This window comes from Nycticebus coucang, chromosome 4 (genome assembly GCF_027406575.1).
Source record: "Nycticebus coucang isolate mNycCou1 chromosome 4, mNycCou1.pri, whole genome shotgun sequence".
Classification (NCBI taxonomy): Eukaryota; Metazoa; Chordata; class Mammalia; order Primates; family Lorisidae; genus Nycticebus; species Nycticebus coucang.
The window spans coordinates 112,096,564-112,124,449 of record NC_069783.1 but is presented as its reverse complement, the minus strand read 5'-3'; the positions used below and the strand labels follow the sequence as shown (position 1 = coordinate 112,124,449).

The 27,886-nt window shown below is 41.5% G+C and overlaps 1 protein-coding gene and 1 pseudogene across 5 annotated transcripts; both read left to right on the top strand.

Moving 5' to 3' along the window:
• The first annotated feature begins 10 nt into the window (after nt 1–10).
• GTF2H3 (general transcription factor IIH subunit 3) lies at nt 11–26,126 on the top strand. 5 transcript variants are annotated; one of them, XM_053588755.1, is made up of 13 exons: nt 11–93; nt 5,910–5,989; nt 10,237–10,343; nt 11,909–12,075; nt 16,422–16,484; nt 17,486–17,515; nt 17,899–17,927; nt 19,529–19,603; nt 20,691–20,744; nt 25,165–25,254; nt 25,692–25,827; nt 25,932–25,968; nt 26,054–26,126. In XM_053588755.1, exons 1-13 carry the CDS (start codon nt 81–83, stop codon nt 26,121–26,123), a joined length of 951 nt encoding a protein of 316 aa, XP_053444730.1. In that variant the 5' UTR covers nt 11–80; the 3' UTR covers nt 26,124–26,126. The 5 variants fall into 5 exon arrangements, with proteins under 5 accessions (XP_053444730.1, XP_053444731.1, XP_053444733.1 ...); XM_053588756.1 differs by having other exon boundaries at nt 23–93; nt 25,186–25,254; XM_053588759.1 differs by having other exon boundaries at nt 59–93; nt 10,259–10,343.
• On the top strand, nt 22,402–24,805 carry LOC128584006 (40S ribosomal protein S18-like; annotated as a pseudogene).
• Nucleotides 26,127–27,886: the final 1,760 nt, after the last annotated feature.

Sequence of the window (27,886 nt, the reverse complement as noted above, 5' to 3'; positions counted from 1 at the left end):
GGCACCGGAAGTCAAGGTGGGAGGAGGCCGGAGCTTGCAGACCGCTCGGTGCCTGCTGTAAGCCGAGGCGCTCGGCCACCATGGTCTCGGACGGTGAGGGCAGCGCCGGGCGGGACCTCAGACTCCGTAGCTGGGCGGATTTGGCTTGGCCAGGACCTGTCAAATGCAGTGTATCTTCTGGGCTGGGTGGAATTTGTTTGGTCTTTAGAGGAGTACGCGGTGTATCCAGTCATTCATTCAGTAAATGTTTTTGGATCGCCTCCTGTGTGCTGGGCGTTCCTTTCTGGACTGGAATAGAGATCATGACAGGGTCCTTGCGGAGGTTGCCTTCCAGTGGGCGAGGCAGACTGTCGGCAAGGGAATAAAAATAATTCCACAGGGTGACAAGAGCTATGAAGACAACGTAATAGGACAATGTGGTAGATTGTGATTAGAGTCCCGGAGGAAGCCGCTTTAGGTAGGAGCCCAAGGGAGAGTGGGACATTGAAACAAAGACTTGAAAGATTATTTTAAGTCCCGCAGAAAGTGCTTTTTAAGTAGAAAGGCTCTGTGGCACGTCGAGCCACCAGATTACACTAAGAAAGAAATGGAGAACCTGAGGATAGAGGGAAAGGGGTTTCATTCATACATTAAACCCCGTTACACAGTCCGGTGTCTTGAAGAAAAACGATAGAGGGATGAGATCAGAAAACTAGCCAGTTGCAGCTCATACGGGGCCTTGTGGGCCATGATAATGTGGTTGAGCTTTATTTTTAAGTGTAATACGAAGCCATTGTAGAATTTTAAGCCAGGAAGTGTTATGATTAACAATTAAAAAATCATTCATTTTTGCCTCTGTGTGGAAAATGGACTGTGGAGAGCAGCCATAGAAACCAGGAGAGATCCTTTCAGAGGCAGTTAACGATTGTCCATACTCCCTTTATTGGTAGTTCTAATCACTACCACAGCCTGGTGAAGGAGGCAGGCTTGGCATTGCCTGTCTGCAGACGAGGAGGTAGAGAACTAAAGAAGAAAGGTCACAGAGACATTGCATGTGTGTAGATGTACACCTCTCCCCACAGACAACACTTCTTCTCTTAAGTTTCTTGGCAGTAGTACACAGAGAATTGTGAGGTGGGTGGTGATGGATGGAGAATAAGGCCAAAGGCTTACGGGATGTGGGCCTGTGGCGGACACACTAAGTACTTCTGTGCTACACACTTCATTGTATAATTGACAAGTTATTATTTCATCCTAGGATTAATTCATCATTCTTTTAGTAATTAATTGTTTAGTGGGAAGGACTGGGAAGAAATCAGAAACTTATAACTAAGTATAAAATGAGGTAGAGAATGCTAAGTGTCATTAGAAAAGGATCACTTAACGCTGTGGGTAGTCAGAGATGGGTAATGGGGTAGTTAAGAGCCATAGTTTTCTCTTTTCTTTCTTTTTTTGGAGAAAGTCTAGCTCTGTCACCCAGGATGGAGTACTGTAGCACGACCATAGATCCCTGTAAGCTGGGATTCCTGAACTCAAGTAATCCTCCCTCCTCAGTAGCTGGAAATTTAGGGGTGTGCCACTATGCCTAGCTAATTTATTTATTTTTTTATTGTTTCAGGTTAATTTGAGGGTACAAAGAATTGGGTTATAATGTTTGCAGTTTTTTGTTTGTTTTTTTTTTTGTAGAGACAGAGTCTCACTTTATGGCCCTGGGTAGAGTGCCGTGGCCTCACACAGCTCACAGCAGCCTCCAACTCCTGGGCTTAAGCGATTCTCTTGCCTCAGCCTCCCGAGTAGCTGGGACTACAGGCACCCACCACAACGTCCAGCTATTTTTTGGTTGCGGTTTGGCCGGGGCCGGATTTGAACCCGCCACCCTCGGTACATGGGGCCGGCGCCTTACCGACTGAGCCATAGGCGCCGCCCTGTTTGCAGTTTTTAAGTGTTGTCTCTCTTGTAGTTGTGTCCTGCCCCCAAGAGGTGTGCCATACCCACTAACATTGTGCCCATTAAGTGGGAGCACACCCTTACCCCTCCTTCTTCCTCCTTCCCTCTCTCTACTGCCTTGTTCCCCTGCCCCCCACGTTGAATTGATTTGAATTTTTCTCTTATGTGGGTATGATTTAGATCATCTGCTGGTTTCATATTAGTATGGAGTACATTGGATTCTTACTCCTCCGTTCTTGTGATACTTTACTAAGAAGAATGTGTTTCAGTTCCATCCAGGTTAATACAAAAGATGTAAAGTCTCCATCTGTTTCAATGGCTGAATAGTATTCCATAGTATACATATACCACAGCTTGTTAATCCATTCCTGGGTTGGTGGGCATTGAGGCTGTTTCCACATTTTGGCAATTGTAAATTGAGCTGTGATAAACAATCTACTGCAAATGTCCTTATGATAAAATGATTTTTTTCCAGATAAATGTCTAGTAATAGGATTGCAGGATCAAATGTGAGGTCTAATTTGAGAGGTTGCAGCCATAATTGTTGTTTGGCGGGCCCGGACTGGATTCAAACCTGCCAACTTAGGTGTATGTGGCTGGCGCCTTAGCCGCTTGTGCCACAGGCGCCGAGCCTAGAGTAGACATTTTAATGTTGATTCTTCCCAGCCAAGAACATGGTATGTTCTTCCATTTGGTAATGTCTTCTGCTACCCTGTTTCCCCGAAAATAAGACATCCTCCGAAAATAAGACCTACTTACAGGAAAGATAAGACATCCCCTGAAAATAAGACTTAGCACATCTTTGGGAGCACACCTTAAAATAAGACACTGTCTTATTTTCAGGGAAAAAGGGTTATTTCTTTTATTAGGGTTTCATAATTGTCTTTGTAAAGATCCTTCACCTCTTTTATTAGGTATATTCCTAAGTGTTTCATTTTCTTTGAAGCTACTGTGGAGGGTATTCCCAGCTAATTCTTAAACTTTTTTTTTTTTTTTGAGACAGAGTCTTACTATGTTGCCCTTAGTAGAGTGCTGTGGCGTCACAGCTCACAGCAACCTCAAACTCTTGGGCTTAAGCGATTCTCTTGCCTCAGCCTGAGACTACAGTAGCTGGGACTATAGGTTGCTGGACTACAGGTGCCCACTACAACACTCAGCTATATATATATATATTTTAATTGCAGTTGTCATTGTTTAGCTGGCCCCAGGCCGGGCTTGAACCGGTCAGCCCTGGTTATGTGGCTGGTGTGGAACCACTGAGCTATAGGCACCGACCCAAATTCTTAAAACTTTTTTGGTAGTGACTGGATCTTGCTATATTTCTCAGGCTGGTTTTGAACTCCTGCCTCAAGCATTCCTCCCACCTTGGTCTCCCAAAGTGCTGAGATTACAATCATGAGCCATCCCAACCAGCCAAGAGTCACAGTTTTTAGAAACAAAGCAGATCTATCTTCCAAGCAGGGCTTTGACCTTGCCATTTGCTAGCAGGCTATGTGACTTAGGGTGTGTTATTTCATTTGCAAAATAGGGTACCATATGCCATATTTCATCTAATCTAGGACAATAGTGATTATGAAGTGTGCCCTTATTTAAAATACCACCAAGAGGGCGGTGCCTATGGCTCAGTGAGCAGGGCGCCGGCCCCATATACCGAGGGTGGCGGGTTCAAACCCAGCCCCTGCTAAACTGCAACAAAAAAATAGCCGGGCGTTGTGGCGGGCGCCTGTAGTCCCAGCTACTCGGGAGGCTGAGGCAAGAGAATCGCCTAAGCCCAGGAGTTGGAGGTTGCTGTGAGCTGTGTGATGCCACGGCACTCTACCGAGGGCCATAATGTGAAACTCTGTTTCTACAAAAAAAAAAAAAAATACCACCAAGAAAGACAAAAATATGCCAATCTTGTTGGTAAGGCACCATTCGGATTTCTGCAATTAATGAATGTAAGAAAAAAGAGGGGTACAGTTTATAATTGATGAAAAATGGCAGTGATATGTTTTTTTGCTGGGTTGTCAGGATGGAATGGGATTATAGTATTACATATGCCCGTACCTGGTAGAGAGCAGGCTGGCATTCCTGTTCCCTGAGATAGGGGAGCCTTGACCTCCTGCTAGAAGAAAGAGGTAGCATTGGTTTGGCCCTTGAAGAGTAATGAGAATTTGAATATGCAGAAGTCAAAGATGGGGTGGGGTTCATCCTGATGTGGGAGATAGGGGGCTGCAAGAAGGAAGGTATGTATAGAGGCAGGAAACATATAGCTTCTTTTCGCTTTTAAGTGAGCATCCTGGGCTTTTCAAAACTGTACACTTAACCAGTTTATACATCCGTCACCTTGTTTAGAGTGTATCCTCTCTGAGGGTTTGGATCTATTATCCCCAATGCCTTATGTTGATACTTAGTGTAAATGTTTGTTGAATGATCAACGTGCTTGCATTGGTGCCTGTGGATTGCTAGAGCTGGGGAGTTTGAGACCAACCTAGGTAACATAGTGAGAACCGCCTGTCAAAAAAAGCTGAAAAGAATGATTAATGTGTTGAGGTAGTCTGTTTAGTTGTTTTTGTCACTTTCAAGAGTAACCTAATTCCTTTTCACAGTAAATTCTTTTTCTTTTCTTTTTTTTTTGAGACAAGAGTCTCAAGCTGTCACCCTAGGTAGAATGCTATGGCATCACGGCTCAACAATCTCAAACTCTTGGGCTGACTCTTCTCTTACATCAGCCTCCCAAGTAGCTGGGACTACAGGCGCCTGCCCCAATGCCTGGCTATTTTTGTTGTTGTTGTTGTTGTTGTTGTTGTTGTAGTTGTCATTGTTTTTAGCTGGCCTGGGCTGGGTTCGAACCCGCCTGCCTCTGTGTGTGTGGCAGGCGCCCTACCCACTGAGCTATGGGTGCCGCCAGTAAATTCTTTTTACATAGGAATTGCTATACCCTCTGGATCTTATCCTTTTTTTTTTTTTTTTTGAGACACAGTCTCACTGTTTCCCTTGGTAGAGTGCTATGGCATCATAGCTCACAGCAACCTCAAACTCTTGGGCTCAAGTGATCCTCTGGCCTCAGCCTCCCAAGTTGCTGGGACCACTATGGCTGTCCGCCACAACGCCTGGCTACTCACTCTTGCTCAGGCTGGTCTTGAACTCCTGAGCTCGAGCAATCCACCTAACTTAGCCTCCCAGAGTGCTAGGATTACAGGCATAAGCCACAACACCTGGTCTGGATCTTAATCTTTTAAAATTTGGCTCCTATCCACATTTGGCCTTGTTGATAGGTGATTTGATGGACCAGGCCACATTAATTCCTTTGATTCCTATGTCTCTCTTTAATTCTTCGTGTCTCAGATTCTCCCATCGGGTTTCCTACTGTTGATTAATCACTGCCTCTGTCCTCCACTTGGCAAAATGCAAATTCCTTTGGGTTCATTCAATAGACCTTCATTCAGCATCTGCTATGTGGTAGGCAGTATGCTAGGAGCTGAGGAGAAAGAGTAAACAAAACAGACAAAAGTCCCTGTCCTCATGGAGTTTATATTCTTTTTTTTTTTTTTTTTTTGGTAGAGACAGAGTCTCACTTTATCACCTTGGGTAGGGTGCCGTGGGGTCATCACACAGCTCACAGCAACCTCCAACTCCTGGGCTTAGGCGATTCTCTTGCCTCAGCCTCCAGAGCAGCTGGGACTACAGGTGTGCGCCACAACGCCCGGCCATTTTTCTGTCGCAGTTCTGCCGGGGCCTGGACCACGCTCGGCACATGGGGCCGGCGCTCCACCCACTGAACCACAGGTGCCGCCTGGAGTTTATATTCTTAAGCAGGCAAGAGCTTAACAAGAACCTACTGAGCTTTCCATCTTTAATTGTTAATCTCATTTGTGAGATGATAAACATTTAAAGGCATGTAGTGGTACTTGCTCTGGATTTCATTTATGAATTGAGAATGTTAGCTTTGATTCATTTTTATGAGGCTAATATTTTTAATTTTATTTCTTGTTAATTTTCAGAAGATGAATTGAATCTTCTAGTTATCATAGTTGATACCAACCCAATTTGGTGGGGAAAACAAGCACTGAAGGAATCTCAGGTAAATTGCTTGAGGATGGCTTTGGATTATTCTGGTTTAACTGAGTGAATGTTTATATTGCATTTTAAGAAAATGGCTTTATTAAAGTATAATTTATATACCACAAAATCCACTCTTTTTTTTTTTGGCATATGGATATAAGTCCTTTATCAAATATATGATTTGCACATATTTTCTCCCAGTCTATGGTTTTGTGGTTTATCTTTTCATTTTCTTAGTAATGTCTATTTATAGGAGCCTTATTGAAATATAACTGACATACAATGAACTCACATATTTAAAATGTTAAATTTGATATGTTTTCACATATACATACATTTATGAAAGTATCACCACAATTTAAATATTGAATATATTCATCACTCTCAAAAGTTTCTTCATGTTCCTTCATAAACTCTCCGCCTTCCCCTCATTATCCCCACTCCAGGCAACCACTGGTCTATTTCTGTCAGTATGGACTAGCATGCATTTTCTAGATTATTATACATGCATGTAAATGGCATCACCCAAGTAGTATATGGTGGGGTTAGTGGCCTGATTTCTTTATTCAGCGTAATTAGTTTGAGATTCATTAATGATGTTATATGTATCCGTAGTTTATCGTTTATTCCTTTTTATTGTTGACTACTATTCCGTTATGTATCTATACTCTATCTCTTGTTGATGGACATTTGGATTGGTTACAGTTTTTAGAGATAAAGATGCTGTGAACATTTATTTACAAGTCTTTGTGTGAATGTATGTTTTCTCCTCCCCTCTTTTCCTTTTTTTTTGGACGCAGAGTCTCAATCTGTTACTCCAGGCTGGAGGGCCATGGCCTTAGCCTAGCTCACAGAAACCTTAAACTCCTGGGCTCAGGCGATCCTTTTGCCTCAACCTCCCAAGTAGCTGGGACTACAAGTGCACAGCTCCAGACCCAGCTAATTTTTCTGCTTTTAGCAGAGCTGGGGTCTTGCTTTAGTTAGGCTGGTCTGGAACTCCTGAGCTCAAGCAGTCCACCTACCTCAGCCTCTCAGAGTGCTAGGACTACAGGCATGAGACACAGTGCCTACCCTGTTTTAATTTTCCTTGTATATATACTTGGTAGTAGCATAGCTGAGTTATATAGGTATAATATGTATAACTTTTTAAGAAACTGCCAATCTGGGCTCAGCGCCTGTAGCTTAAGCATTATAGGTGTGAGCCACCATTCCTGGGCTGCTTTTTCATCTTTTAATTTCTGTAATCCAATCTTTCACGCTTCTCCCTCTAATCTAAAATATTTTGAGTCCTTATGAATGTTATAATGCTGATGAGGATTGAATTTCTTTGATGTTGATGTTGTAGTATCACAAAGCAAGCAAATCATCTTATCTTTATCAGAAACAAGATAATATGCAATTCCCAATCCTCACTAAAACATCTTCAGTATTCTTTTGTTCTTTGACATGATGGACCATTAAGCAGGCAGAATTAAAAAATATTGTCTAGCTGTACAACCGTTCACAAATTCCACTTCAAACAGAAACATAGTGCACCATTGTCAGAAGCTGAGTGGTATACCTGACCCCCATAAACTTTTACCAACCAGCCTCCTGTGGTGGTGGCACCAGTCAGGTGGGGAAAGTTAAAACTAAATCATAAGCATAGCATTGTCAATTGAGTCCTTATGGCTCACTAGTGTTTTTTTCTTTTTCTTTTCTTGTCTCCTTCCTTCTGTTTTTTTTTTTTTTCTTTTTTTTTTAATAGTCTCACTTTGTCATCCTGGGTAGAGTGCACAACCTCAAACTCTTGGGCCTGAGTAAACAATTCTCTTTCCTCAGCTTTCTGAGTAGCTGGGACTAAAGCTGTGTACCACTATGGCCCAGCTAGTTTTTTGCTATTTTCAGTAGAGATAGAGTCTTGCTCTTGCTCAGGTTGGTACTGAGCTCCTGAGCCCAAGCAATTTACCTGCTTCAGCCTCCCTTAGTGCTGGGATTATAGGCGTGAGGCACTATGCTTGACCACGCTCACTTGTGCCAGTCAATCTGGGAGTATTATTTTGTTGGAATTTATTTTATTGTTTGGTATTTTGAATAGGTTCATTATAAAAATATAAAATATTTATTTTGTAAAATTTGGAATCAATCAAAAGGCCGCACTTAAGGACTTAGAAGGCCACATGTGGCCTTAAGGCTGCAGTTTCCCCAGCCTTGGCTTATATAATTATTTGACTTCCCTCTTAATTTGATAACATAAAACAAAAATATCACACAATATTTATATCAGAACTATATATACACGTTCAGTTGAAACCATGAGTTTAATAGGAGTACAAAAATTCAGCAAAAATCAACATAGGCATTTTATGAGAATCACTTGGCTACACTGAATAGTAAAGACTATTGTACATTTCATTATTATTTGTAAATAATGTTTAAAAAACCTTTATATCGGACGGCGCCTGTGGCTCAAGGAGTAGGGCACCAGTCCCATATGCTGGAGGTGGCAGGTTCGAGCCTAGCCCCGGCCAAAAACCAGGGAAAAAAAAAAAAAAAAACCTTTATATCGAAAGAAACATGTGTCCTTGTGTATATGTATGCCTAGTGTTTAGGTGTTTAGGGAGTGAGTGGTTAAACATTTACTGGCATATCTCAGCATGCTGCCCTTTTATTCTCCCTACTATTCTCCAGAAGGCTATCTTAGTTTGCATCAGTGGCATGTGAGAATTCCTTTTTTCTTGTACCAGCTACAAGACACTCTCTCTCCTTGTGTTATCTTTTGTCAATATAATATGCAAAAAACAATGCAATCTCAATTTGCTTTTAGTGTATTTTATGGCAATTTTTACTTCTTTCATGGGTCTTTGCCTATTTTTTCTTTGGATGTTCATGGGTTTGTGTGTACGTGGGTTTTTTTTGAAAATTATTGATTTGAGGCCAGGCGTGGTGGCGCATGCCTATAGTCCTAGCTCTCTGGGAGGCTGAGGCAGGTGGATTGTCTGAGCTCATGGGTTTGAGACCAGTCTGAGCAAGAGCGAGACCCTGTCTCTAAAAATAGCCAGGCATTGTGTCAGGTGCCTGTAGGCCCAGATACTCGGGAGGCTGAGGCAAGAGAATCACTTGAGCCCAAGAATTTGAGGTTACTGTGAGCTGTGACGCAACAGTACTCTACCAAGGGTGACAAAGTGAGACTCTGTCTCAAAAAAAAAGTTACTGATTTGTGAATACTTTTTATATTAAAAGGTTTAATCCGTTGCTTGTCATATATTGCAAGTGTTTTTTTTCCAGCTTTCTTTTAACTTGCCTTTCACTTTTGTTTATAGTGTCATTTTTTGTTATATGAAAATTTTAATAGATTTACATTTTTTTCAATAGGCTGAAATTTATCCTTTTTTTTTTGAGACGGAGCCTCAAGCTGTCACCCTGGGTAGAGTTCCGTGGCATCGCAGCTTACAGCAATCTCCAACTCCTGGGCTTAAGCAATTCTCTTGCCTCAGCCTCCCAAGTAGCTGGGACTACAGGTGCCTGCCACAACGCACCAGCTATTTTTTGGTTGTAGTTGTCATTGTTGTTTGGCGGGCCCAGGCTGGATTCAAACCCGCCAGCTCAGGTGTATGTGGCTGGCGCCTTAGCCACTTGAGCTACAGCACCCAGCCTATCCATTCTTTTTACCTGAAATATTTGTGTTTTGAAGAGAAACAGGCCTTATTCCAGTATTATAAAAATATTCACTTATTTTTCTTAGTAATATTAGTACCTTGAAATGTCCTTGTATAAGGTGCTAATGAAAAGAAGGGCTCTTTGCCTGGCATATAGTAGCATACTGAGTGAAAAAAATTAATTGAAAACTTTTGCAAATCTCCAATTTATTCAGTATATATTATCCATTCCACATGTAGAAGTAGTTTGCTAGTAATTTTATCACAGAAGATGTGACATGTTTGTTATTCTCTAAATGTTATGCAAAAAATGTTTGTGGAATATTGTAGTGATGAAGAAACGATCTAAGTAAAATTAGAAAACTTTTGTTTATGTCCCTACATAAATTTTTAGCAGTGAATTTTTTTTTTTTTAGTAAATTTTTACCTAAAATTTCAGTGAAAGCCTAATTTAAGACCTGACTTGGGCAGCGCCTGTGGCTCAAAGGGGTAGGGCGCCGGACCCATATGCTGGAGGTGGTGGGTTCAAACCCAGCCCCGACCAAAAACTGCAGGAAAAAAAAAAAAAAGACCTGACAATTATTTGGATAGCTAATTTGTTTTTCTGATGTCTTCTATTTTTCAACAGTTTACTTTATCCAAATGTATAGATGCTGTGATGGTGATGGGAAATTCCCATTTATTCATGAATCGTTCCAACAAACTTGCTGTGATAGCAAGTCACATTCATGAAAGGTATGACCATTATGATTATTTTTTCTACTCAGTGCTGAACATTCATGAGATTTTTGTGCCAATTGGCATGTATTGTTCCTATTGTATGTTGCAAACGAAAATCTTTTTATCTACCCAGGGAACATCACATACAGCAGCAAGAACAAGTACATGTATATTTTGACAACTATGAATATTGAAAACCTCATTACCTGCTAGATAGTAGAGTTATGCAGTGGCGTAATTAATTTACACAGGTTGAATTATATTGTCTAGGCAGAAAAGGAGAAGGAACTATCAAATTGGGTTGGTATTTCCTCTCACCTGTATTTTCAGTATATGTCTGTCCCAGATGAGGGTTAAGATGTGAGGTTTGATTCTGCTTTCCCTACAGCCAGTAGCTCTGTGTACCTTTCAGGGCATGACTATTTCACTGCTCTGTGGGTGACTTTTTGTGTTTAGAATAAGGATTTTTCTTTTAACATTGGCTTCTAAACCTAAGCCAAGTATTCTATCTGATACTTGACTGAAGAAACAATTATTTTCTCTAGTATTATTGTAAAAATTGGCTGTGTTGGACTCACTGCAAGATGGTGCCGTTAGTCTGCAGCTGATGTTCAATACGGCCACATATTTGACACGTTTTCATGAATAATTTTGATCATATGTATTTGTCACATTATGCATTGAATGTAGAATTGAATCCTCATGTGAGATACAGCTCTTCTGTATCGTAACTGTCACATCATAATAGAAGTGACTCTTGTTTACCGACATATTTCACCTGAGATTAGTGGCTATGTGTCAAATTTTCTTACTCTTAGGACTGCTTCCTCTGGTGGGGAAAAGAGTCCACAGGCTACCAAGCACATGCACCTACTTTCATCCATATTTTTCTTAGAATTGGAGGAAAAGCCAGAGTTTGTTTTCTTCTCCTTCCCTCCCTCCCTCCTTTCCTTCCCTTTTTCTTCTTTCCTTCCTTCCTTTTCTCTCCTTCCTCCCTTGCTTCCTTCCACTCCTCCTTCCTTTTCCGTCTTCCCTTCCTTCCCTCCCTCCCTCCCTTCCTTCTTTGCATCCAATCAAAAGTGTCCTCTGTGTGATTACCTTAAATGTCATGAAGCACAGGAGAATGTTTTTAGGGACCCTTGGGCCAGATTTGTATTACTGGGGTAGATAATATGTACCGCAAATAAACTAGTAGTAAATTAGACTTTGGTGGAAATCTCTTGAGATTATCATCTGAGAATGGAAAGTGTGGAGACCACCTGAAGCATTTTAGGAGACTATAGCCAAGACCCTCTTTATTTTCACTTATTGTTCAGAAAGCACTGGAACCATGAAAACGTTCTGTAGTGATAGACAAATGTTTGTTGATTTACCTATTTTATACATTTTTTAAAAATGAAATTCATTGTAGAATCTTGTGAGTCCAAAATTGTTGTGATTTTGTTTTCTCTGTTGAATTTCATTCTGTGCATGAGTAAGAGTATGGGCAATGAAAAAGAAACAAGGTAAAAAAAAAAAAAAAGAGAGAGTATGGGCAATGCATCCTGGTGTAACTGTACTTTTTCCCTCTGTTATTTCAGTCGATTTTTATATCCTGGAAAAAATGGCAGACTTGGGGACTTCTTCGGAGACCCTGGCAACCCTCCTCCTGAATTTAATCCTACAGGAAGTAAAGATGGAAAATACGAGCTGTTAACAGCAGCAAATGAAGTTATTGTTGAAGAGATTAAAGATCTAATGACCAAGAGTAACAGCTTTTTAAAAACTTATTGTTATTTTGCAAATAGAGTTGATTCTGGAGATCTTTGACATGTAAAATTCAGGGATTTGAAACTCTTGATACTCCTTACTAACCACTCTCTTTTCTTTATCAAAATCTGTATAATTTATCTTACCTCTACAGCATTTGACATTGCTGACCAGCCTGTACTACTTTGTTTTGTTTTGTTTTTTTGAGACAGGCTTTTTTGCTCTGTCACCCACGCTGGAGTGCAGTGGCCCAATCACATAGCTCACCGCATCCTCAAATTCATAGGTTCAAGGGATCATCCTGCCTCCACCTCCCATGTATATGGGACTACTGGTGCTCATTACCATAGTTGACTAATTTTTTTTCTTTTTTTTCTTAGAAATAGGATCTCACGGCTTGGAGCCTGTGGCTCAAGCAGCTAAGGCGCCAGCCACATACACCTGAGCTGGTGGGTTCAAATCCAGCCCAGGCCTGCCAAACAACAATGACAGCTACAACCAAAAAATAGCCGGGCGTTGTGGCGGGCGCCTGTCATCCCAGCTACTTGGGAGGCTGAGGCAAGAGAATCGCTTAAGCCGAGGAGTTTGAGGTTGCTGTGAGCTGTGATGCCACGGCATTCTACCCAGGGTGACAGCTTGAGGCTCTGTCTCAAAAAAAAAGAAAAAAAGAAAGAAAGAAATAGGATCTCACTATGTTACCCAGGCTGGTCTCAAACTCCTGGGCTCAAATGATCCTCCTGCTTTAGCCTCCTGAGCAGCTGGGACTATAGTTACAAGCCACTGCACTTGGCTAGTCTTTACTTCTTTACTTTTACTTTTTATTTTTATTTATTTATTTATTTTTTTGAGATAGTTGCCTAGTGTAGAGTGTGCAGTGGTGTCATCATGGCTCACTGCAACCCCAAGTCCCTGGGCTCAAGCAATCTTCCTGCCTCATCCTCTTGAGTAGCTGAACTCGATGTACATGCTACCATACCTGGCTATTTTTATTTTTTTTCTGAGACAGAGTCTCACTATGTCACCCTCGGTAAAGTGCCTCAAACTCTTGGGCTTAAGAGACTCTCTTGCCTCAGCCTCCCAAGTACTTACAGGCACCCACTACAGTGCCCAGCTATTTTTTTATTGCAGCTGTCATTGTTGTTTAGCAAGCCCGGGCGGAGTTAGAACTTGCCAGCCTTGGTGTATGTAGCTGGTGCCCTACTCACTGAGCTATAGGCGCCAAGCCAATGCCTGGCTATTTTTTGTAGAGATGAGTTCTCACTCTGTTACTCAGGCTGGTTTTAAACTACTGGCCTCAAGGAATCCTCCCACCCTGGTCTCCCAAAGTGTTGAGATTACAAGCATGAACCAGCTTTTACGTCTTGAAACATAATTTTTGGCTTTTTTTTTTTTGGCTTCTAAAGTTATCCTATTGACCTGTTTTTCCTCTTTTTTAAAACATTTGTTAATCTCCATTTCTTGTCCCCTTATTTTATAAAATTTATTATCTTTGCCTTCTATTATACTGCCATTACATTTCCTATTTCTGTCAACCTCATCCACCTAGTTTTCCAAATTAAAAACTTTGGTTTTGACTCTTTGCTTCTCAACTCTGATATCTACTCTGATATGAAATCCCAGTAGTTTAGCCTTAGATAGCCTGACCACTTCTATCTAGATTAACCTCAGCACTATTGACATTTTGGGCTAGACAATTCTTTGCTGTGGGGACTGTCCTGTGCATTATAAAATACTTAACAGTATCCCTAGCCTCCACCCACTACTAGATGCCATAACATCCCCCAGTTGTGATAAGCAAATATACCTTCAGACATTGTCAACTGTTCCCTGTAGGGCACATTCGCCCTATAGGCTTCTGCTCTGATGATTGTAATGCTTCCTTTAACTGGTCTTCTGAATTTGTCTCCCCATTTAAGTCTTTAAGTCAAAGTTGCCATTTTCCCAGCTTCCAGGCCTCTGCTGGATGCCTGTTGCCAGTGGGTGGTGGTTTTCAAATCTTAGTCTGCCTCAGAATCACTTGGAGGGAAAAGGCAGCTCTATGGAGACAGAAAGTAGTTAGTGCCCAGAGCTAGGGAGAGACGGGAGTGACATGGGCACCCCAGCCTAGGTGACCTTTTGGAGTAATGAAAGCTATTCCAAAATTGGACTGTGGTGATGGTTGCACAACTATAAATTTACTAAAAATAACTGAGTTGCATATCCAAAAGGAGTAAACTTTATGGTCTGTAAATTATACCTCAATAAAACTTAAAAAAAATTTTTTTTTCCTCAATAAAACTTTAAAAAGTCACCTGGAAGGGCTCAGTGCCTGTGGCTCAAGCGGTTAAGGCGCCAGCCACATATACCTGAGCTGACAGGTTCAAATCCAGCCGGGTCCGCCAAGCAACAATGACAGCTGCAACCAAGAAATAACCAGGTATTGTGGTGGGCGCCTGTATTCCCAGCTACTTGGGAGGCAGAGGCAGGAGAATCACTTGAGCTCAGGAGTTGGAGGTTGCTGTGAGCTGTGATGCCATAGCACTCTACCCAGGGTGACAGCTTGAGACTGTCTCCATAAAAAAAAAAAAAAAAAAAGTCACCTGGAAGGCTTGTTAAAACAAAATGTCAGGACCCTGTTATAGTTTTTGATTCACTGGTTTCTTTTTTTTTTTTTTGTAGAGACAGAGTCTCACTGTACTGCCCCTGGGTAGGGTGCCGTGGCGTCACACGGCTCACAGCAACCTCCAACTCCTGGGCTTAAGCGATTCTCTTGTCTCAGCCTCCCGAGCAGCTGGGACTACAGGCGCCCGCCACAACGCCCGGCTATTTTTTTGTTGCAGTTTGGCCGGGGCTGGGTCTGAACCCGCCACCCTCGGCATATGGGGCCGGCGCCCTACTCACTGAGCCACAGGTGCCGCCCGATTCACTGGTTTCTAAGAATTTGTGTTTTTATTAAGTTCCCAGGTGACAGTGCTCCTATAGCTGGTTTTAGAATCTTGCTTTAAGATGAACCACTGGCCTCCAGGTAAAAGTCTCAACTTCCATAGCGTTGAAGACTTTTCCAGATGTGACCTCACCCACAGGTTACCAGTTGTCCTGGACCAGCTGCCAGTAGAGAATTAATCTAGATTCCTCACCCTCTTGAATTCTAGGTTTAGGATTTTGATTTCTTGGGGGACCTTATTCACCCAAGACACCAAACTTGTGGCATCCTCCCTCCCGGCTTCCCATAGCCAGAGGGAAGAGTTTCTCTGTCCTCTTTTCACTGGCCATGCTTTGGGAGTGACCAGCAGAAGGATAATGGGATGTGGGAGGCAGGGAGCCTGTCCAGGCTGCCTACATTTATTCATGGCATTTTGTACAATTATGTATGATCATTCATAAATTTGAATCTTCCCAAATAACAGGAATTTTTGTCTAGACACAGTCTTACCGTTTCGTGCCAACCTTGGGCTCAAGGGATCCTCCTGCCTCAGCCTCCAGAGTAGCTGGGACTATAGGCCTGAGCCACCACACCTGGCTAATTTTTCTGTTTTTAGTAGTGACAGGGCCTCACTCTTGCTTAGGCTAGTCTTAAACTCCTGAGCTCAAGCAATTCACCCATCTCGGCCTCCCACACTGCCAGGATTATAGGAGTGCAGCAGTGCACCCAGCCCCAAATAACAGTATATTTTAATTAGTGTTTTTTTTTTTTTTTTGTGGAGACAGAGTCTCACTGTACCGCCCTCGGGTAGAGTGCCGTGGCGTCACACGGCTCACAGCAACCTCTAACTCTTGGGCTTACGCGATTCTCTTGCCTCAGCCTCCCGAGCAGCTGGGACTACAGGCGCCCGCCACAACGCCCGGCTATTTTTTTGGTTGCAGTTTGGCCGGCTGGGTCCGAACCCGCCACCCTCGGCATATCGGGCCGGCGCCCTACTCACTGAGCCACAGGTGCCGCCCATTAATTAGTGTTTTTATTGTGGTAAAATATAGATAACAAAATTTACCATTTTTACCGTTTCTGGGTGTACAGTTAGGTGTTGTTGAGACCACTCACTTCGTTGTGCAACCATTACTACCTTCCTTCTCCACAACTTGTTTTTCCAAACTAAAACGCCATACTCATTCCCCATTCCCCCACCTCCCAGCCCATGAACAGACACCAGGATATTTTAAATTGAGAAAAGGTGAACAAGTTGCTTATTGAAGCATTACTGGGAACAAATTGGTATGGTTTTAAACGCCCAGTTTCAAAATGTCATATTTTGATTCTATTCATGCAAAATCCTTTGGTTCTAAGCATACTTGGTTCAAGAAAATGCTAAATTTTAGTTCAAACAAGTTCTTGAAAATTCTCTTTTTAATATTTTCTGTTATTTGTAGGTGACATAAAGGGTCAACATACAGAAACTCTGCTGGCAGGATCCCTGGCCAAAGCCCTGTGCTGTATCCTTGGTGTCTGAGTTACATAGAAGATGTCTTGTGTAACAAAAACGTCTTGTAACATTTCTTAGAACCGTAGGTGTCCCTTAATAGGAGGCATGAGTGTAATAAAGTGGTAGAAAATACAAAAATAGTTTATCTTGGCCTTGAAATGTTTTTAAGATAAGTGGTACAGGGCGGCTCCTGTGGCTCAGCGGGTAGGGCACCGGTCCCATATGCCAAAGGTGGCGGGTTCAAACCCAGCCCTGGCCAAAAAAAAAAAAAAAAAAAAAAAAAAGATAAGTGGTACAAACTCAAAAGTGGGAAGGATGAGAAAACTCTAGTTTCTACACTATGTCCTTCTGCCTGCAGCCAGTGCTGCTTCACGATGCTTCCTTGTTTCTTATTCTAATAAATTGGGGCTTTTGAAAAATTTTTGTCTTCCTTGAGTTGGGAACAGTGATTTTAAAAGCTGTTTGCTGACCCTGAAGCTTAATAAATGAGTGACTGCTTCTCTACAGGCAAGCAGATTATTCTGCACTTAGCATAGGGTAGTAACACCTTCCTGAGTTTTATTGTTTGTGTGATGTTCTTTCATCCTAATGTAATCAAAATTTAGGGGAGTGGGACAGTATCTAGTAACTTGTCCCAGACTTTGACTTGGGTTGCCTGATCAGCTTTGTGTGGTTTCCAAATTTATTACTTCAATTGACTGGATTACTGATTTGCTTGTGGTCCCCAGTATTCAAATCTAGGACATGGTAGATAATAACAGGACAAACGTATATTGCTAATTTTAATCTTCTGAGACAAGGATCCTATTTTGATGAGGTTACAAAGCCCAGTTGATTGCAGGTTGGTAACTGGAAATCACCAGTCACTCTTGTGTATCAGTCACAGCAAGTGGAGATTTTTCTCTTTTAGCTGGGTTTATTTAACTAAAATTTGAGGTTATTTTTATGTTCACTATAGATATCTGTGAAATAAAATAGTATTTTTGTATTCCTTAATGCTAAGAAATTAAGACATTCATAGAATGAACAAGGAAGTTAAAGGTAGGAGACTATGTTTTTCTATGAGAATGGTAATCCTACTTATTTTACTATTGTATGTTAAGTGGACTGCCTAAAAAAATGGCTCAGTGAGTAGGGCGCCGGCCCCATATACCGAGGGTGGTGGGTTTAAACCCAGCCCCAGCCAAACTGCAACAAAAAATAGCCGGGTGTTACGGCAGGCACCTGTAGTCCCAGCTACTCGGGAGGCTGAGTTAAGAGAATTGCCTAAGCCCAAGAGCTGGAGGTTGCTGTGAGCTGTGATGGCACGGCACTCTACTGAGGGTGACATAGCGAGACTGTCTCTAAAAAAAAAAAAATTGATTAGGAAACCATATATGTTTAATAAGATTCATTTAAATTATAATCTGTTTTTATTTTTATAGATAATCAAGAAATGAAATCAAGGATATTGGTAAGATTAAAAAATCAATACTCTTTATATTAACTACAGACAATTGGAAAACAGTGGGAAATAAGACTAATTTAGAGTAGAAGCAAAAATATGATAAGTATTCAGAATTAATTTAATGAGCAAAGTGTGAAACTGATTATGAAGAAAAGCTGAAGTTCAGAGAGAAATGAAAGAATTAAATAAATGGAGGACCATATTTTATTCTTGGGTGTTGATTTTTCCAAAGTCACACTGTAAATTCAATATAGTCTCTATCTATCTATCTATCTATCTATCTATCTATTTTTTTGAGAAACAGTCTCACTCTTTTTTTCTGGGAGAGGGCTGTGGCCTCATAGCTCACAGCAACCTCAAACTCTTGGTCTGAAGGGATCCTCTTGCCTCAGCCTCTCGAGTAGCTAGGACTGCAGGTGCCCACCACAATGTGTGGGTAGTTTTTTCTTCGATTTCGGTAGAGATGGGGTCTTGTTCCTACTGAGGCTGGCAACACAGTCGCAGTCAGGATATCAATAAGATTTGTTTTTCCTGTCAGGGTGGAATGATTTAAAAAAAGAAATTCGGCAGTTTATCTGGAAGAGTAAATCAAAGTTCAAAAGGAACTTTCTGAAAATGAATAATAGGAACTTGCTCTGTTAGTCATTAAAACACAATATAGGTCAGGTGTGGTGGCTTGTACCTGTAATTGTAGCACTTTGAGAGGTCAAGGTGGGAGGGTCCCTTGAGCCTAGGAGTCAAGGCTGCTGTGAGCTATGATTGCATCACTACACTCTAGCCTGGGCAACAGAGGGAGACCCTGTATCAAAAGAAAAGAAAATATGTTTAGTCTTACTAGGAAGCAAAGAAATGTCAAATAATGAGATTTTCCTTATTTGCTTGTTGGCTCAGCACAAAGAAACCCTGGTAGTTCGCAGGGTTGACCATGGTGTTAGGAGTTGGTTATTTTCATGTGTCATTGATGGGAGGATAAATTGGTAAACTTTTTCTGGAAGGCAATTTGGTAATCTGTATCAAAATTAAATGTACGTACAATTTAGCAATAACTGATTATCTTTGAGAGGTAACTGGGGATTTGTGCAGAGGGTATATGAGGGTGTTATCATAGCACTGTTTAAATCCGAGAATTGGAAACTGCTTAAATATCCTCTATAGATAATTAGTTAAATAGTGGAAATCTATTAAGTCAGCAAGAAGCCTAACATATATATATTCTAATTCTTTGACATAAAAATATTCTCTTTCCTAATACATACATTGTGAACTGAAAAATCAGGTTGTAGAACACTAGGTAGAGTATCATCCAGTTATTCTGTGTGTGTGTGTCTTTGGGGTGTGAGTGTACATACTTGCCCACATAGATGCTCTCTAGAAGGGTGTTCATCAAGCTATTTACAAGGTATTTCTCTGGGTGGTAGGATTTAGGGAGAAATTTTGTTGTCATCTTTACATGTTAGGTATTATTTAATAATAAATGGGAAGACAAATTGGAAAAATTATATTAATTACAGCTCACTATAGATTATGTGACACTTAAGTCAAAGTACTGAGTGAGACATTTGAGAGGGATGTGCCTGAGAGTTATTAACATTGCCGAGATTTTTTAGGTGATTAAGGCTGCAGAAGACAGTGCATTGCAGTATATGAACTTCATGAATGTCATCTTTGCAGCACAGAAACAGGTGAATTGAGAACCTGCCTTTTAAAAAATATTTGTTTAATAATGAAGGAAGGAACCAATTATTTATGGCCTGTTCAGAGAGACAGTCTGAGAAAATAAATGTGTTAATGGGCTAGGAATTCAGAATCCATATTGTATACTTGTTATTTCTCTATCTGGGGTCCTGGGTTGCTTGGGAATTTGATGGGCCCCCAGAATGCAGTGCAGTTTTGCATATAGTTTCCTAGCATTCAGGCAACCCCTTTTAGTTTATCCTTGGATTTCACACTAAGAATCCCTGGCTTGACAGTGTGCAAAACCTTTGATTTCCTTCTCTTACTTTAGTGAACTGTGTAAAAATTCAGTATTTTAACTTTGCAATAACTGAAATGTTTAGATAAATCATAACTAATGCACTTTCTTCCTTGATACCTTTTAATAAATGAAAGAAGGGCGGTGCCTGTGGCTCAGTGAGTAGGGTGCTGGCCCCATATACTGAGGGGGGTGAGTTCAAACCCAACCCTGGCCAAACTGCAACAATAAAAAAAAAAAAAAATTAAAAAAAAAAACTTAATTTAAAAAAATATTAAAAATAAGTGAAAGTCCAGCTGCTCGGGAGGCTGAGGCAAGAGAATTGCATAAGCCCAAGAGTTAGAGGTTGCTGTGAGCCGTGTGACGCCACGGCACTCTACCGAGGGCAGTACAGTGAGACTGTCTCTACAAAAAAAAAAAAAAAAAAAAAAGTGAAAGAAAATCTTCTAAAAACTTAAGTTTTAACTTAAAATGCTGCCTGTATTATTATCTGTATATTCTGTAATATTCTCACAGACTGGCAAGATGATGCGATGAAAAGAGCACAGACTTCGGAGACAGGCAGAGTAGGGTGACAGCTCTGCCACCCACTGGCTTTGTGACCACAGCCTGGCTGAGTCCTGGGTGCTTTAGCTGCCAAATGCAAATGAAGTATCTGCCGGGCAGAGTCACTGTGCATATTATTGTAAATGAGGTATTTTCAGAACAGAGCCTGGCACTGGCACATAGTAGGTTTTCAGTATAGGGTAGTCATTAATGTTATTATTCCTATAATATTTTCAAAATGTTCTTTTCAGAATATTTTGATTGATGCCTGCGTTTTAGACTCTGATTCAGGCCTCCTCCAACAGGTATGTTTCAAGAGAACGCTTGGTGTTGCTTATGAAAATTAATGATTATTGATTACAATTTAAAATGATAATTCTTTGGCTATATGGAGTTAAACTAAAATATGTTATTAAAACTAATTTTATCTGTTCCTTTCCCTCTTTTTTATGGAGGGCCTAGAAAATTATAAATTACTTATGTTGCTTGCATTATATTTCTGTTGGGCAATATTGTTAAATGTTGGTTTTTAATCAAAAGTAAAAACCTGAATTTCGGCCATGTACAGTGGCTCATACCTGATCAAGGGTCCTTAAACTTTTTAAATAGGGGGCCAGTTCACTGTCCCTCAGACTGTTGGAGGGCCGGACTATAGTTTAAGAAAAAACAAACAGGGCGGCGCCTGTGGCTCAATTGTTAGGGCGCCGGCCCCATATACTGAGGGTGGCGGGTTCAAACCTGGCCCCGGCCAAACTGCAACCAAAAAATAGCCGGGCATTGTGGCGGGTGCCTGTAGTCCCAGCTGCTCGGGAGGCTGAGGCAAGAGAATCGCCTAAGCCCAGGAGTTGGAGGTTGCTGTGAGCTGTGTGAGGCCACAGCACTCTACCAAGGGCAATAAAGTGAGACTCTGTCTCTAAAAAAAAAAAAAAAAAAAGAAAAAACAAACAAATAAACTGTGAGGAGGCGCCTGTGGCTCAGTGAGTAGGGCACTGGCCCCATATGCTGAGGGTGGCGGGTTCAAACCCAGCCCCAGCCAAACTGCAACAAAAAAATAGCCGGGCCTTGTGGTGGGTGCCTGTAGTCCCAGCTGCTCAGGAGGCTGAGGCAAGAGAATCATGTAAGCCCAAGAGTTAGAGGTTGCTGTGAGCCGTGTGACGTTATGGCACTCTACCCGAGGGCGGTACAGTGAGACTGTCTCTACAAAAAAAAAAAACAACAAAACTGAACAAATTCCTTGCACACTGCACATATCTTATTTTGAAGTAAAAAAACAAAATGGGAACAAATATGATCACACCGCCTCATGTGGCCCGCAGGCCGCAATTTGAGGACCCCTGCCTGGAATTTTAGCACTTTGAGAGGTCAAGGCAGGATGATTGCTTAAGCCCAGGTGTTCAAGACCATTCTGTGCAATAGTGAGACCCTGTCTCTACAAAATATAAAAAAATTAGCTGGATGTGGTAGTGTCCCAGCTACTTGGGAGGTGGAGGGAGGGATCACTTTATCACTTGATCCTAGGGATTCAAGGCTCCAGTGAGCTATGATGACACCACTGCATTCTAGCCCAGATGACAGAGGGAGGGTCTATCCAAACAAACTGAAGTATACCTTAATTTAATCAAAAGGAAAGGGAAAAACCTGTGAGTAAGTCTGAAGAAATTACCAAGCTTTTGATAAATGTTTTTTGGCCACAAGAAATAATTCCTAAGCAATCAGGCCCGGTGCGGTGGCTCACACCTGTAATCCCAGCACTTTGAGAGGCCAAGGCAAGAGAATAGCTGAGGCTAGGAGTTTCTCTACCAAAATTTCTTAAAAAATTAGCCAGGTGTGGTAGTGCATGCCTGTGGTCCCAGATACTTGGGAGATTGAGGCAGGTGGATTGTTTGAGCCCAGGAGTTGGAGGTTGCAGTGACTATGATATGCCACTGCACCGTATCCTGGGTGACAGAGTGAGACCCTGTCTCTAAAAGAAAAAAAAATTGTGTTTCAAAGAACATCAAGAAAGGAAAAGAACAGCTCTTCCACAGGAGGCTTACACGCCGCCACTTGTGCCGCCGCCATGTCTCTAGTGATCCCTGAGAAGTTCCAGCACATTTTGCGAGTACTCAACACCAGCATCGACGGGCGGCGGAAATAGCCTTTGCCATCACCACTGTTAAGGGCGTGGGTTGAAGACATGCTCACGTAGTGTTGAGGAAAGCAGACATCGACCTTACCAAGAGGGCAGGAGAACTCGCAGAGGATGAGGTGGAACATGTGATCACTACTATGCAGAATCCGTGCCAGTATAAGATCTCAGACTGGTTTTTAAACAGACAGGAGGAAGTAAAGGACGGAAAATACAGCCAGGTCCTGGTCAATGGCCTGGACAGCAAGCTCCAGGAAGACTTGGAGTGGCTGAAGAAGATTCGGGCCCATAGAGGGCTGCGCCACTTCTGGGGCCTTCACGTCCGAGGCCAGCACACCAAGACAGCTGGCCGTCGTGGCTGTACTGTGGGTGTGTCTAAGAAGAAATAAGTCTGTAGGCCTTGTCTGTTAATAAAACGTTTATATACCTAAAAAGAAGAAAGTAAAAGAATAAAACAACTGGGAAAAGTATTTGCAAATCATATCTGATAAAGGGACTTGTATTCAGATTTTATAAAGAACTCTTAAAACTCACCAATAAGACAAATAACTCGCTGGGTGTGGTGGTTCATGCTCGTAGTCCCAGCACTGTGGGAGACTGAGGCGGGAGGATTGCTTGAGCTCAGGAATTCGAGGCTTGTCTGAGTGAGAGTAAGACCATGACTCAAGAAAAAAATTGAAAAACCCAGCCAGGGACCTTGGAGAGTGCCTGTAATCCTAGCAGCTTCGGAGGCTGAGGCAGCAGGATGCCCACTGTCTGAATCTGAGGTTGCCATGAGCTATGATGCCATTGCACTCTGCTCAGAGCATAGGATAGAACTCTATCTTGACAAAAAAAGACAACTCATTTAAAAATGGGCAAAGATTTTGAATAGATATTTCTCAAAGAAAATCTACAAGTGGTCAATAAGTACATGAAAGGATGCTCAGTATCATTAGTGACTAGGGAAATGCAAATCAAAACCATGATGAGATTCCACTTCACCCCCTAGGATAGCTAGTGTTGGTGAGGATGTAGAGACATTAGCTCCCTCCTACACTACTGCTGGGATGTAAAATGGTATTGCCACTTTGGAAAGTAGTCTAGATAACTTTCTCAAAAAGTTAAATATAGAATTAACATGTGACTCAGCAGTTCCACTCCGAGGCATATATTCAAGAGAAATGAAAACATATGTCCACACAAAAATATGTTCTTCAATATGCATAGCTTCCTTATTCATAATAGACCAAAATTGGAAACAACACAAATGTCTGTTCACTGGTGAATGGATAAACAAATTGTGGACGTTTTGTTATAGGAAGAAATGAGGTACTGTGCATGCTTATAAACTTTGAAAACATTCTAAGTGAAAGAATGCAGTCACAAAAGGCCATATTTTGTGTCATTTCCATTCATATGAAATCTCCAGGCAAGTGCATGGAGACAGAAAGTAGGTTTAGAGTCGCCAGGGACTGGGGGAGAGGGCATAGGGAGTGATTAGTGACTGGTGTGGGGTTTCTTTGTGGAATGATGAAAAATGTACTGGAATTAGATAGTGGCAATGGTTGCACAATTCTGAATATACTAAAAACTACTAGATTGTACTCCTTAAAATGGTGAATTTTTTTTGTGTTTTTTTTTTGTAGAGACAGAGTCTCACTGTACCATCCTCGGGTAGAGTGCCATGACTTCACACGGCTCACAGCAACCTCTAACTCTTGGGCTTAGGTGATTCTCTTACCTCAGCCTCCCAAGCAGCTGGGACTACAGGCGCCCGCCACAACACCCGGCTATTTTTTTGTTGCAGTTTGGCCAGGGCTGGGTTCGAACCTGCCACCCTCAGCATATGGGGCCGGCGCCCTACTCACTGAGCCACAGGCACCGCCCTAAAATGGTGAATTTTATAGCATGTTAATTATATCGCAAAGTTGTTACTCAAAAAGTTTAATGAAAATTAATAAATATGACAACAATAATGTATCAATAGCAAACAAATAGAAAAAAAGGCATACTCTCATATAACCATCTTCAAAGAGTGAAAGAGTACTGGTCAAGAGAGAAAAATAAGAGTTGTTTTGAGACAGTTTCATTTCATCACCTTCAGTAGAGGGCTGTGGCATCACAGCTCACAGCAATCTCAAACTCTTGGGCTTAAGTGATCCTCCCACCTCGGGCTCCCAGAGTACTAGGATTATAGGTATGAGCCACCTTGCCTGGCCTGAAATAAGAGATTTTGAACATCTTAAGAAATAGCTGGAAGTTGGGCGGCACCTGTGGCTCAGTGAGTAGGGCGCCAGCCCCATATGCTGAGGGTGGCGGGTTCAAACCCAGCCCCGGCCAAACTGCAACCAAAAAATAGCCGGGCGTTGTGGCGGGCGCCTGTAGTCCCAGCTGCTCGGGAGGCTGAGGCAGGAGAATCGCGTAAGCCCAAGAGTTAAGAGGCTGCTGTGAGCCGTGTGACGCCACGGCACTCTACCCGAGGGCGGTACAGTGAGACTCTGTCTCTACAAAAAAAAAAAAAAAAAAAGAAATAGCTGGAAGTTTCTGGTCCTCATTATGCTGGGAAGATGTCTTTCCATCTCTCTGGAAAAACTCAGTAAGTGGTAGTTTGGCAGAGCCCTCTGTGTGTCTTGCAGGCTTGTGACATCACAGGAGGCCTGTACTTGAAGGTCCCTCAGATGCCTTCACTTCTGCAGTATTTGCTGGTAAGGAGGCAGCAAGAGTGACCCCAATGCCTTGAATAAAATATGACAACCCCTCCCACACCCCACTCCCATGTCCTGGGGAATGAATGGGAACAAGATGGCTGGTGCTGATAATTGGAAGAAAGGAATAACTGGGGCAGCGCCTGTGGCTCAAGGAGTAGGGCGCTGGTCCCATATGCCAGAGGTGGTGGGTTCAAACCCAGCCCCGGCCAAAAATAGAAAAACCACACACACACACACACACACACACACACACACAAAAGCAAACTTGCATATGTCAATAAAGTTAAATGTATAAGCCTTTTTAAAAAAAACAAAAAAAAAAGGAATAATTGGGTGGTCTTAGAGTTTCAAAGCTGAGAAAGACAGGCTTCAGATGCTTTTCCCTTATTTTAAGTAAAAGTTCCTTGTTTTTGTTTGTTTTTTCTTTTGTACAGTGGGTTTTCCTTCCTGATCAAGATCAGAGATCTCAGTTAATCCTCCCACCCCCAGTTCATGTTGACTACAGGGCCGCCTGCTTCTGTCATCGAAATCTCATTGAAATTGGCTATGTCTGTTCTGTGTGTTTGTCAAGTAAGTTCATGTACTTAGTTTTTCTTTGTCAGGGACAGGCAAAAAATATCTGAATTCTGTGATTTTTAAATCACCCTGTTTTTTGTTTTGTTTTTGATTTATAGTATTCTGCAATTTCAGCCCTATCTGCACTACGTGCGAGTAAGTATCCTTCAGGTTGTGTGGGTGGCTCATACTTCAGAGGTTTCAAGTATTAAAAAGTGTTTTCTTCTTTCTGTCATTTCAGGACAGCCTTTAAGATCTCTCTGCCTCCGGTACTGAAGGCCAAGAAAAAGAAACTGAAAACATCTGCATGAGGATAATGCATTCCCCTACTTGTTGAGCTGTTAATAGAGTCTTTGTTGGGTAGGCTCTGAAAAAAACACAGATATGCAGGGGATAATTTTTAATGTAGTGAGATTCTTATAGGAAATATTTCCAAAACATCCTTCTCATCCTGGGCTTCTGAGGGACTGATTTGTTTATGGAAGTCATTCTATGCAATATATCCTAAAATCTCCCATGACTGGTTTTTGTCCAGAGAAGGAGAAGAAAGCACAAATTTGTGGCTTTTTTTTTTTAATAGGATGATCTTTTGTCAATGATCTGATTAACTGATCACCTGTCACCTGTCATGACTGATTATATGTTTTAGAAGTTATTATCCAAGTTTAGGTCCTTACTATGAATTGTATGGCATGTGAAATTTGAACACATCTTTGGAAAAAGTAACTGTTTACGGAATAACGGCATTAATCAAGATAGAACATCTTACTTAATCAACAGTTAACATCAGCAGTCATCATACAAATAAAATCCTTATTGTCTAAATTGATATTTAGCTTCAGATATTAACACATTTTTTTTTTTGTCTGATACCATGTATCAGTACATATTTGGACAAAATATCCAAATAATGATAGTTTGTCACCAAATACCTACAATATTTGATTTTAAGTGAGTTTAAGAAGAACAAGGGCAGGGTGGCACCTGTGGCTCAACGGAGTAAGGCGCCAGCCCCATATGCTGGAGGTGGTGGGTTCAAACCCAGCCCCGGCCAAAATCTGCAAAAAAAAAAAAAAGAAGAGCAAGGGCAGTAGTCTCATAGCAAATTTTTCTTTTTTTTTTTTGGCCGGGGCTGGGTATGAACCTGCCACCTCCGGCATATGGGACCGGCACCCTACTCACTGAGCCACAGGCGCCGCCCCCATAGCAAATTTTTCTTCACAAACAGTTGGGTAAAGAGCTTATTTGTGGAAGCTAATGTCTGGTTGTAAGGGAATTTATTAGGGAAGTGGACTCTGTGTTAAGGGTTGTTCCCAGATAGAAATCTTTCCTTTTTTTAATGGAGGAAAAAACACATTAATATTGGAAACTGTTCTCTAGAAGTTTTGAAGTGATTACTGAAAACCTTTATAAGTTCAAAAAAATTATTTGTAATTTCAACAATAAAAAATTTATTTTTCTATGTAATCTTGAAATTATTAAAAGTCCTTTTAAGTTCCAGCATGTATATATATGAAGAGTTTAAGGAACGGTGGCTGGTTTAGCTTGTTTTTACAGTTGACAGGCTGGGTAAGGTGGCTCATGCCTATAATCCCAGCACTTTGGGCACTTCGGGAGGCTAAAATGAGAGCATCATAAGAGGCCAAGAGTTTGAGACCAGCCTGAGCAACATAGACCCTCATCTCTGCAAAAAAATATTAAAAACAAAAGTAATTTAAAAACCTGTTTGTATATATAAGTTTATATGTAAATAGATTTAATATTTTTCTTCATACAAGCTGAATCTTAAATAATTTGGTTTTGGCCTAGATGATTTCAGGTAGATTTTATATTCTGGATTTATGGTTTTGTTAACAAATTATTCAGCCTGAACAAAAAGTGAGACCCTGTCTCTACTAAAAATAGAAAAAACTGAGGCAGGAGGATCCTTGAGCCCAAGAGTTGAAGGTGAGCTATTACACTACAGCACTCTACCTAGGGCGACAGCTTGCAACTCTGTCTCAAAACAAAACAAAACAAACAAAAAAACAAATTATACAAAGACTTTGGTGATCACTTTGCACTCATTTGTTAA

Coding starts and splice junctions, on each gene's coding strand:
- GTF2H3 (XM_053588755.1), top strand. Junction 20,745..25,164: donor ATTCAGGCCTCCTCCAACAG/GTATGTTTCAAG, acceptor GTAGTTTGGCAG/AGCCCTCTGTGTGTCTTGCA. Junction 25,828..25,931: donor CTGTTCTGTGTGTTTGTCAA/GTAAGTTCATGT, acceptor TTTGATTTATAG/TATTCTGCAATTTCAGCCCT.